The sequence below is a fragment of the Bombyx mandarina genome, chromosome 09, assembly GCF_030267445.1.
Source record: "Bombyx mandarina strain Sakado chromosome 09, ASM3026744v2".
NCBI lineage: Eukaryota > Metazoa > Arthropoda > Insecta > Lepidoptera > Bombycidae > Bombyx > Bombyx mandarina.
Genome location: NC_143216.1, coordinates 12,665,158 through 12,677,691, shown reverse-complemented (window position 1 = coordinate 12,677,691; position 12,534 = coordinate 12,665,158). Strand labels below are relative to the sequence as shown.

At 42.1% G+C, this 12,534-nt stretch overlaps 1 protein-coding gene across 1 annotated transcript in view; it reads left to right on the top strand.

Moving 5' to 3' along the window:
• Positions 1–1,713: 1,713 nt before the first annotated feature.
• The window catches only part of tmod (tropomodulin), a 100,499-nt gene continuing 89,678 nt past the window's right edge, over positions 1,714–12,534 (top strand). The window contains exon 1 of the mRNA XM_089729928.1: positions 1,714–1,943. Within this exon, the coding sequence (XP_089586054.1) occupies positions 1,866–1,943 (78 nt within the window). The 5' untranslated portion in view covers positions 1,714–1,865. The remainder of the gene's footprint in view (positions 1,944–12,534) is intronic.

The window sequence follows — 12,534 nt, the reverse complement described above, 5'->3', positions numbered from 1 at the left end:
TGCCTCGTTTTTTATTTATTTTTCTAAATCCACTTCTGAATAATATTAGTAGGAAGATACAAAAGTGATTTGGAGGACGTTATTGTTAAGATTGGTGGATTAGCTTACGGCCTATCTGGTGTTAAGTGGTCACTGGACACCTTGAGACATGAGATCTAAGGTCTACAGCATTACGACTGCCCCACCCCTCAAACCGCAACGCTTTACTGCTCGGTGACCACTAGTCAGCGCCTGACTACGCCCCTGACGCCGAGGGTCGTCGTGAGTTCGATTCTTACATCGGGCTAACATTCGTGTGATCAACAGGTATCTTTGCTCTGTCTCTTTTATTATTTATATACGTATATGTTTAAACGTATATAAGTATGTTTGTCAGTCTCTGGTACCCATTACACAGGGACTCTTAAATTGGGACAGGATGATCGTGCGTCCCGGTCGGCGGTGTATCGCGTTCCGACCCGGCAGGCTGGTTCTAGCCCAGCGGGGTATCCCGGAACACCAGTGGCACCCCCCGGGCGGCCTGGTAGGGCCGCCGTACCACGGAGACCGACGTCGTTGGTCGTCGACTATCGCCTCGACGACCCGTCGGTCGGGCGTCCTCGGGGTGGCGCAGCGTGTCTGGTTGTAGTATTGACCGCGGGAACCCCCTACTCTGACCGGGTTCTGACCGCGGACGTTGATCGGATGCCGGGTGTAAGAGTGCAGGGGAGTCGTTTAGTGGGTGGGCCCTAAAATCCTTGGGCCCGCGATCTGCTCTCAACACCTGCAGATCGTTGAGTCTCACATACCCCGCGCGCTCCCTAGGCGCGGGGACCTCGTAGGAGGTTCGGCACCCGGCCCGAAAAAAAAAAAAATTATCGTACGTGATTTGTTCTCAATTTATTATTATTATAACCTTCATTGTGATGACTTATACCGACTTACTACTACTTGGACCATGAAGTCGTCATTCAAAACAAATATTAATGTCATCTGGTTCCAAATTTCAAACATGATTATCACATGATAATTTCGACCATTTTATTCGTAATCCAACAAATACGACCCCATTTTCCGAAATTAACCAATTCGGAAATATTTCTGAACTTTCATTCTGCCATGCATGCATCATATCAATCTTATCACTGTCAATTTCGAACATGCAATCTGTCGAGCCCCATCACATTGAATTGACAAATTATAGCAACTTTTTTTATGAATCGGCTATTAATTATTTCCTCCAGAAAATGGATTAAAAACCAATTTTAAGGCACCTAGATTAGACCCCACCTGTTCTGGTGAAATTCGAAAGGTCTCCGGCCACCAGTAATCCTTCATTAAAAAAAACTAGAGATTTGACAGCCTGTTTTTGCTTTCGAAGGCAGATTGTAATTGATCGTGCAATCGAAGCGAATACTGGTGCTTTGTTCGTTTAAAGCTAATTATTTATAGGTAAACAGTTCTGTCGTATAAAGGCACACAGGAATGCCTGGAATGTAAAAAAATAACATCAAAAACAATCCGCTTGAAAAACGACACGCCCCAACACTAAAAGTACGTTTAAAAAAGGAATGGAGAACGTAAATAAGATTAAACGATGTTTTTTGGTTTTGTTTTGAAACATCTCCCGGGCGCGATGCAGCGCAGTCCAAGTCACGTGTTCGGAGCGAGGATGATAACAGGGCGTGTTTGTTCAGCGCCCCCGAGGTACCCTGGTCCCGCCGGAGTGCTCACAACGAGTGCCTGTACCAACCGGCCAGTAGTGGCAGGCAGTACACGGTGGAGCGAACACGCCGCGACTCGCCGTCGACTAAAAATAACCGCGTTCCTTTCAGTACCGCCGCAGATACCGCGCGCGTCGCTCGTTGCGTCCGCGACACGTAACCATGGCGGAGACTATCGAGGAGTCGTACGAGACCGCGGTCACCCGCAAGGTGGTCCGCACCAGCCTCAAGATAGAGGAGGTGAGGATCGACACACGACAGCTTTATGTAATGACGCCCGCGCCACTCAAATATAGCACCGGCGCGCACACGCGACGCTAGCGCCAGTCGCACCTGCTCACATAACAGATAACTCGCTTGACAGTGAACACGACGTAAACACCGCGAACGCACCTCCGCACCGCCAGCTCGGAGCCGCCCGCTCATTTCGAACCCTGCCTTTAGAAATTCAACTTTAGAATACCCACCTTTTAATATACCTAAACTAAGGTTCCGCTCAGGAAAACAACACGCGGAATATATCACGGGTCTCGCCGTTTGAAATGATAGAGCGGCTTCGAAGGCACGCGAAGGTCCGTTGCGTATACGTCAGCAAAGGAAGTGCGCGAGCATCGGCGCACTTGTAACGAATTTGTGGCAAACTGGGATGTAAATAGAACTGGCGTTTGAATGAAAATTTCCGTGCCCACCTTGACGCGTGTGCATCGACCTGTCTCGTTTATATGGACACTCGACGTGCGACCTTGCGGCACACACGAACACAGCACACGATGAACTCTCACAACACTCACTTAGGTACACACTATTCCTAGCTTAATGAACAGGGCTTAGATTTCAATTGAAAAAAGAAACGGTGCGACATAATCGGTAGCGTGCAAGGCACTTTTCTTTATAGATTGCGAGCGGCTGCTTGATGTGTTTATTTAAAGGCGAGACTGATGCAGCGGGTCGTGCTATATTTACTCGCATCTAACAGACATCAGATAGATTTGACAGGGTCCATTCATTTATCGTTATCACCCGCCACGAGCGGGAACAATGAGTCTTCGATTCCGTCTCGACTACTGTTGGTTTCCAAAGCGCTAAATCCAATGGAAAAACGCGGCGTGGCATATTTTCGTCTTGGCTCCCATCCTAGTTTATCTGCTACATTACGATGTTTATTCACAATACGAATGTGAACATTAATGTGTGCGTCCGAGCTACTTGTGTTGTTTAGGTCTGTACTCATGATGCAAAGCTTATGTACCTGCATTAAGTCGTAAAAATTATTAATACTGAATGATGGATCGGTCTGTGTGTCGTAAACATCCCGTGAGAAACGGTTCAAGGATACGATATAGTTAAAAACATCACATCTCTCTATAGCATTGATAAATCTTACGTTATGTTTATCGAATTATTTGTTTTCGTGAAGACACGTTAAACAACGCTCGTGTCTTGGCAATTGGCTTTATTATTTTTGAGCTTCTTCAAAGGGACAGAAAATAAAACAACAGATCGGTTCTTGAACAGCTGCAATGTGAAAAAAACCTGTAATTTATTATGTGTTTTCTTTCGAAATTACAACAACATCTTTATTTACGCAACAAAATAAATTTGACAGATTATTAAATACACGTGATATCTTTAACGAATATAACGTATACGTATCCTGTACATACCATTACTATTTTCTTAATTTCAATTGGATTTCTTTACCGATACTCCTCGAGTTGATAGTAAACACAATAAATCCCTTGTTGTAAACGTTCAGTGTTGTATTTAACAACCATGAAAGACGACGAACACGAAACAGACGGCTCAATGTGCGCAGTTAGATTCATAGTTGACTAAATAAATTTGATTTTGTGAATGAAAGTGCGGAGAGCCACACTCCTATTCAATGCAGCTCGGAGTATTTATCCAGAAATTTATAAAAACAGAGAGATTTGTTGCTATACCTTTTTTTTGTATAAAGAATGATTAAATTAAAAATAAAGATTCGATTCAAAATAATTAAAGGAAGCCTAAAATATGAATGAATGCGAATAAACTGCGGATTGATAAAGATACATTTCTGGAATATGAGTGGGAAAAAAAGACATAATTATGTCAGTTTTTATTATTTAATAAAAATACTTAAAATATCTTCTATATTCTCAAAATTTATGGAAAGCTGAATCGATAGACAAACAGTTCACTGTGTACACGTGTGTACATTCCCAGGTAATAGGGAAGTGCCTGAAAGATTCCTGCAAAACATGTCATCTTTCATTGTTACACTTATTTCGGTCTAGTTTTTCAACCCGAGAACAAAACACTAACAAAAGCAATTTGCTAAGTCTAGCACCAATATCTATTGTTTAAGTTCATGTTTCTTGGACATACCCCGCTGTGAGCTGTTATGGATAATACATTCGGTGTGTGTATTAATTTCGAACGATGCCACCATTTTTATTTCCATTGGCAACCGAGCATACCTGATGACAAATAGGCACTATCGCTCAGGGACACCATCAACGCTGGGGACACAGCCAAGCCGCTGCTTACTGTAGAGGACTCTTCTCAAACCTCGTTTTACGAAGGACATATCATAGCGCTCGGGAAAAACCGTGCAGTACATTCCTAGGCCGACTGATAAAGTTCCATTTACAATCGTAAACATGTGTTCATGGATAGATCTACGTGATGATAAAAGGGCGTATTGGGTGCCTGCACAAGAATATACCACCATACTGCCTATCAGTGTGGTTAGTACGAGTTTTTTAACGTTCTCGATAGCGTAAAAGTTCATTCAAATGCATATGCAGTTGGAACAGCGCCCCCAGCTGCAAACGTACACAAACGTTCCAACTCCATTCAAATTTGAGTCAACTTTTACGATATCGAGAACCTTAATAAGCTCGCACTAACCACACTGTTCTAGATTTGTGAAAAGCATTCAAGCGTTTCGGTTTGAAGGGAGTGAGGCATTTCGACCTCATGTCTCAAATCAAATGGAGACATTAAGTTTATGGACTCCGATAATCACATAACGACAAAGGATCGTGAGAAAGTCTGCTCATCTGGAAGAACAAAAAAACAGTTTGAAAAAATTTGTGGCTTCCTTCTGCGTCATCTCGACTCCGTCACTGCGACCTCGTGCGATGACTTTTTAATTACTTTTGTAGTGCAGCGCATTTTATGTGGAAAAGTTTATTTTTAAAGCTACGTCAGCAATCTTCTTCTTTACTAAGTAGCTTGGGACTTAAAAATCCGAAAAAGGCTTTCTTCCATCTGCCGGAAACGTGTTATGAGCTTCTTCGGACACATCATGCGGTCTACCAGACATGAATTAGAGAAGCTCATGATTGTAGGTCGCATAGAGGGTAAGCGCGCTGTGGGTAGAACACCAGCCAGATGGTCAGATCTAGTACGAGAAGCACTTGGTGGCAGTCTGTACCATGCCGTCCATGCCACCCATGATCGAACACAGTGGAAGAACGTCACATATGGTCGCGATCCTCAGCAGTGATGGAACGTTATAGAAGAAAGTTGTCTTGGGAAACGATTAGCTTGCTAACGATACCAGCCTAGTATTGCAATCGTATTTGTAAATTTCGAAAGAGAACTTTTTTTTTATTGCTGGCTTAGATGGGTGGACGAGCTCACAGCCCATCTGGTGTTAAGTGGTTACTGGAGCCCATAGACATCTATGACGTAAATGCGCCCCCACCTTGAGATATCAGTTCTAAGGTCTCAGTATAGTTACAATGGCTGCCCCGCCCTTCAGACCGAAACGAATTACTGCTTCACGGCCGAAATAGGCAGGGTGGTGGTACCTACCCACGCGGACTCACAAGAGATCCTACCACCAGTAATCTAACTAACAGAACTAAACTCATCGACATGGATCAGAGAGTCAGAAAGCTGAAGTAGCAGTGGGATGACCGCGTATGCCGTAGAACCGACGCGCGCTGGAGTAGACTGGTCCTTGAGAGAAGATCGAGTAGCAGTAAACGCAACCTGAGTCCCGGTGGTGGCCTCACCTCTTCTAGGGTGGTCGGCAATAGGTGGATGGGGAGAGCTGAGGATCAGGCTTAGTGGTGTGGATTGGGAGAGACCGTACATAGGTCTCTAGGTCTCTAGCAGTAGACGACTGTGGGTTGATGATGATGATTTGTACATTCCCGATCCTGAGGACAGAATGGAAAGGAGTCGACGTCGCCCCAAACACGTCATTTCGGATCCTCCCAATCCACTAACGGTGCTTTTAGGTACCTCAAGCACCGGTCATCATTCTCGTTGAGCCTCGACGAGTAAATTAACCACCACAGGCACAGCCCACTGAGTTTCTCGCCGGATCTTCTCAGTAGGTCGCGTTTCCGATCCGGTGGTAGATTCTGCGAAGCACAACTCTCGCTAGGGTTCGTGTTAGCAACGTCGTCAGGTTTGAGCTCACCTACTAGTTAAGGTTACGCTGAAATAGCCTCTCAAGCTTAGGTAGGAAAAGATAATAATTTGTAAATTAAAGAGTTTCATTCATTTTGCACAAACTCTTACAGATCACTATGAAGACAGTAACAAGTTGAGACTCTCTCCGTGATATATTCACAAGTAGTGAGCACGTAACGTCCTGTACAAATAATTATTTAGCATTTTAATTATCGTGAGATAAGATCGGCTTTTCTGAGAAGAGCGTGGGCGCGTGAAACATGCGTGTAATTACTCGCTGATCACATGTGCTTTGAATCTTGTGTTTTGCGGTCTGTGAACTGAAAAACAGCGAAATATTAATAATTTATGTATAATTTAATTCGAGAACGTCGAGACAAACAATATAAAGTTATAACAAAATAGAAAAAGGACTTCAACAAAACAAAATGAGAATGTCATCAATGTAGTGAAAGTGAATTTAATATGGCTTTTTAAGGATAATTTAAAAAGTACTGGCCGGACATTGGAAGTACCAGCTTTCAAACAGCGATAATCGGTTCTAGAATTTTAGACTTTCTAGAGTTTCCTAGAAATAAGTTCTGAGGTCACGCAAAAAGAACAGTCGAATTTAGTATCTCCTCATTTTTTGAAGTTGCTTAAAAATAATATGACACGTATTTTGATTTTACAAACAAGGAATCAAATAATTTGTACAACCTTCGCGAGATTGTTCAAAAACAAATTCTATGAATTGTATGTACCTAGCACGAAATTGCGTCGATTTTATGATTGTTTGATTTCTTTAATTCATTGGTAGATCCATCATGAATCCATTCGTTAACACAAAAAGGCTAAATCAAATGTGTAACATAAATACAACAGCCAAGTTTATAAAGTGTTCATAGTGCAAGATCTATATAATAACGATGATGATGCAACAGAAAAAGTGGTTTTTCGTTGCGAAATAACTATTTAATTTTTAGAACAAATTTTCCAGATTATTTTTTAACAGCATTACATTAACTTTATAATTAGTAGTAGTATAAGTAGTAGTGTACAGAAGTAGCTATAATGAAGTAAAGAGATCTGGAAAAACCATAGATCGCATGGATAAAAATTGTAAGATAACTTTTTTTTATAATAACTGGGTACAAATCACGCACGGTCATTCGGCCCCAATTTAGGATTCCCTGTGTTATGGCTACCAGAGACTGATAAACATACTTAAATACATATTATATAGACAATAAACACCCAAACAAAGAGCAAACTAACCTATTCATGGCACAATGTTTGCCCGATATGGGAATCGAACTCTCAACCCTTGGTGCAACAGCCACGGGCCCGTAACTACTGCGCCATTAAGTCAGTCGAACTTTGCATAGAAATTTATTCATGTTCCGACCGATATCCATTCGAATCGTTGTTCACAATACAAAGATAAAGCATAATGTACAAACTGTCCTCTGTCGTTTCCTGAACCCCAAAATACTTAGCAGTACAATGAAGATTCGCGCGAAAAGTAATACCGCCTTATAAGGCAATGCGGCCGCGTTCGACTGCGAATCAAAACACATGATCTTCGCATCGGAACAAGTGCTCGGGAACATTGCCAAATGTGCGACTTTGTCTAATTGACGGGCACGGAACATCCCGTCCGTTTGATCACGCTCCAGCGACCATGCGCCCGCCATTACTCCTCCAATAAAACATGCTTCACACTAAGTAATAGTGCCCGATCAGCGTGAACGGGTTCGGGATAGTGTCCGGCATGTTTCAGCCCCGAAATACTTGAAGGGCTCGATAGCCAATATTCTTTGTATGTATGATTAATAGTCACCACAAAGTCAATGCGAGACAGCGAAAATCAAGATCATTAATCAATTTAAGAAAGCAATGACCGGTATAGGTACTAATTCGTATCGTCTTGAACAAATATATAGTATATTTTGAGACTATCAAGAATCTATAGAGAAACGTATAAAATGTAATATTTTATATATTTTGATATTCGAAAATTTAAATTTTAGTGGTTTTTTTTTGTATAATAATAAAATGCAAAAAAAACCCAAAAACGGTGAATTAAAAGAAAAATCAAAAGAAGAAACACAAGACAAAGTACCTCCCTATAGCACGTTGTATTGGAAATACTACTACTTAACCCAAGGAGAATTGACGTCAGACAGGTGGCCGATTCTAGAACTTACACCAAATCTCTATGCAGCATTATAAGAAGACATGTTGCATCGATTCCACATTATGTGGCATAAGGGCGAGAATAAGAGGGCAGCTTAATATAAGCCTGCACTAGTAGGTACCGCCATCGTGTCTATTTATGTCACGAAGCGTTTCCCCGGATTCACGGCCGTGCCACCCCGTTACACAAAAAAACCGGAACCTCACCCTTAAAGCACCAAGGTGGGCGGAAGCCCTTCATGCTGGGGTGGGCTGCTCCGGTATCCAATTCACGCCAGGCGGGTAATGAGCTTATTCGTCAATCCAGTGCTATAAAAATAATCCTATTAAATAGCGCTACACAATATAAACTTCAGATTGTCTGAATCTTGATGTCGGTTTGATTGGTCTTCTAGTTGTCGCGTTAAAGTGATACTAGGAATCGGGCTTTACGAGCATAGTAAGACGATATGAATCTGGCTTATGAAAAATGGCTATTATAGGTAGATCATTGCTTAAATTCACTTCGAACGTCGCTCAAAGGTATTTTTCGTATTCCTGACCAATTAGGACTTTCCTACTCCGCACTTATGGCAAAAACGTGCATTTCCAAACCCTCGTATTATTCAATACAGCTTTGGGCCCAAATAAAGTGTATTAATGATAATGAGCTTACATTAAAAGTGTATTAGCGCTTTCGTTCACACGCAGAAGAAACTAGTTTAGAGATCAGATTACTAATTCCCTTTGACTTGTCACCTTCACATTGAAGGAGTTATGTGGTCAGAATTGTTGTCCCCTATGAAATTTAAAGGTTTTGCGTGTTTTCTACATGGGTTATTTAATTAGGTAATCGATATTAATCTGTTTCGTTGTTAACGTCATTTATACGATGATAAATATTCATTTTGTGATGTAATCAGGCCGAAGTACGGGTTTACTACATACAGGAAGCTATCGGCCAACCTTTAGGATTGAAGAGGCACTGGAAGAAGAAGAAGAAGAACGGGTTTAAAGTTTTTAGTCCTGTTAAAATTAAATGTCCGATGTTGTGTAGGCACGAAGTATGTCTACTGGTGTTCGTGGCGGTTAGCCTAGTGCTTGTCATTATTTAAATCTGGCAAATTAACAAAAGAAATATTGATGGGTTCATTGTTTATCAAAGGCTTATCGATGACTTGCGAATCGCTCAGGGTTGTCGATCGTAAATTACCGTGTCCTTATATTTTGTTCAGCGGCGGTGGGTGCGTCGGTCGTCATCCGCGTTCGACAGCCGATCGGGTCAACGTCAGCGCGCGGAAGCCCCAACTTGCGTCGCGTACAACGAAAATGGAACACAGCGGATAAAATTAAAACCGAACGGACAAATCGTTGGCGCGGAATTAACGCGCGAATTCGGTCACATATCGTTCACTGAAATCGGCCGGACAATGTCTTCGCTTCTGTTTTCGTTGATGTTAAATGAAGCGATTCGTATGGAACGTTGTATGCGGCGGTGGCTATCAGATAAAACGTTTGACGTGCCTGGGTCTCGCTAACGACAATTTAAAGATAAGCTTGCATATATAGAAGTTCCGAACAACAACAAGTTTTTTTTTTTACCTTAGCAGCTTAATCTGTAGCACAAGATAACATTCATAAACACTATTTACAATGCAGAATTTGCAACTTTCTTAACAGTCTGCTAACTGTAAAAAGCCTTACCTTATCCATAGCTTACTTATGGTTGCAGTACACGACTAGAAAATCTAAACTAAGCTAGGGGTGATCCGCTCCCGGAAGGCTATGCTCGACTTCTGCGAGTGCACCATATTGCGGAGGGAGGCGGCTGGGCGAATGAGGCAAAGCTCTCCTCACTACGCAGAATCCGCCGCCGCCGAGCGGGGGGTTGGTACCGGGGTCCGATCTGTGACCCGGCCCCCTAAGAGCTTCGGGCTCCACCCGCTTTATGCGAGGAGGAACCCAGGCGTGGGGCGGCATGCCCGTCCGTAATAGGAATCCGGGTGATGGTAGACTGCATTCCTCTGACCGCTCTGGGGGAAGGTACAGCGCGGCACCATCCAGATGGGCTCCCGGCCCGTCGACCGAGGGAACCGGCCGTCTGGTGTAGTGGTAAGTGACATGGTCACTACACAAGGGGGTCGCGGAATCCCGCCAAGGGAAGATATTTGTATGATAAATATAAATGTCTTTTCCAGGGTTATGGATGTATATTAAATATATGTATGTGTATAATAAAAAAAATTACATTGATATCCGTTATCTTAGTACCTGTAACACAAGTTTTTTACGAACTTATCACGGGACCAGTTAACGCGGCGTGAGGGTTAGTAAAAAAAAAAAAAAAACCGCTGGTTGTGTCGCCGGCGACCGCCAGTCTAGCGTCTGGGGGACTGCGGGATGTACTCGTAATATGCTCTGCGTCAACCATGTCCCGCCGTCTCAAAAGCCCCGACTGGACTCCGGCCCGGTCCGATGTAGGGCACCGGCTGTGAGCGGCAGGAGTTTTTAGTTAGGTTTAACTCCCACATACGGTGGTTTTCTCCGATAAAAAAGGGGTGCTCCACGGTTTTACCTTATCGCACCAGCTACTTCCATTTGACTTCGTACAGAAGAGGGCCGTTCGGATTGTCGATAATGCCGTTCTCAGGGCTCATTTCGAACCTCTGAGTCTGTGAAGGGACTCTGGTTTAATCTGTGTTTTGTACGGTTTTTTTTTCACCTACCTATTATAGTGACCTCGAGAGGTCATGATAGACTCACAGAAACCGGAGCTTACGCTTGTCGTTCTTCAAACGAGGTTTGACCTCAGCGACAGTTAGCGGCTTGGTTGTGCCCCTGACATTGCTCACGTCTATGAGCGACGGAAAACACTCAACATCAGATGGGCCGTATGCTTATCTATCTCCTGCGTAGTTAATTAAAAAAAAACGCGGCGGAATACCTACAAAGTACAAAAACACTACGACATTACCAGCCTTTTCAGCAAATTTCTGAAAACATTACCATATTTTTTTTATGACACGAAAAAATAACTAGGTATGTTTTCCCTCTATAAATATCAGGAAATAGTGCGAATCCATTACACTAATAGGCAATCGCCTGAAATACACGTAAATTAATGATGAAATAATTTAATGATTCACGCAAATTCGTAATAATGCTAAATCGTATCTAATAGGTTCTTTGACACCGATATTATTAAATCCAATGTCGAATTAGCTACGGTCAAAGAAGGACGACTGTTTCATGTTCGCTAAAAAATAATAATAATAATAATAATAATAATATTTATTCATTCAAGCCTCTTAAAATACAAACACGTACAAAAATACTTAACACTAGTATAATAATATACATGGCTTTTTTTATGAGGTATACAATAACAATATTCCCTGACTTTTATGCTAGGAAAACCTGTGTTACAAAAGTCAGTGGTTCAGTGCTAGGTCACCAGGTAAAGAAAGTTAACCAGGAAGAACGATCTGTAAGAATATAGTACGTACGTGTGTGTGTGTGTGTGTGAGTGTATGTGTGTTAGTGTGTTTGTGTGTGTATGTGTGTCATACAATAAAGTATAAAAATATTATTATATATTATATTATATATTATTATATAAAATATTAATTTAAAATTAGCTACAATGAATCAACAGTATATCATACTATATATACATCATTATACATTTTTACAACACGACTTGTTCTGTGTCAAAATAGTCTAAGTTTAAGAGCCAAGACTTCAGATTATTTTTAACGTCATACCTATTTAAGCCATCTATCTGCTGAGATATATTTACTTTATTATAAATTCTGCTACCTGACGAATAAATCTGTCGTCTGGCAAATTCCGTCCTACAAGCAATAGTGTCAAAGGCCGGTTTTCGTCTCCTCGTGGAAAGTGAAGTTTCTTTAGGTATTGATGGGAGGCAGGAGTGCTGTCGCAGAACGGACCTGTGGATAAACAGTTGTCTAACCGTCAGCACTCCTGCGTCACGATACAGTTGTCTAGTAGAGAACCCAAAAGGCTTCCCCAGCATCACCTTAAGCACTGCCCTTTGCGCTCGTTCGATATTAATAAACTTTGTCTTGCAGGCACATCCCCAAATAGGGATGCAATAAGTTATAAGCGACTCGCAAAGGGAAGTGTATACGGTAAACAATATTTGCTTATCTGCCGAGCCTCTTAGCTTTTTAAAAATAAAAATTAAGCTTCGAATGCGCGTCGTCACAAGTTCCAGTTGATCATACCAATTGAA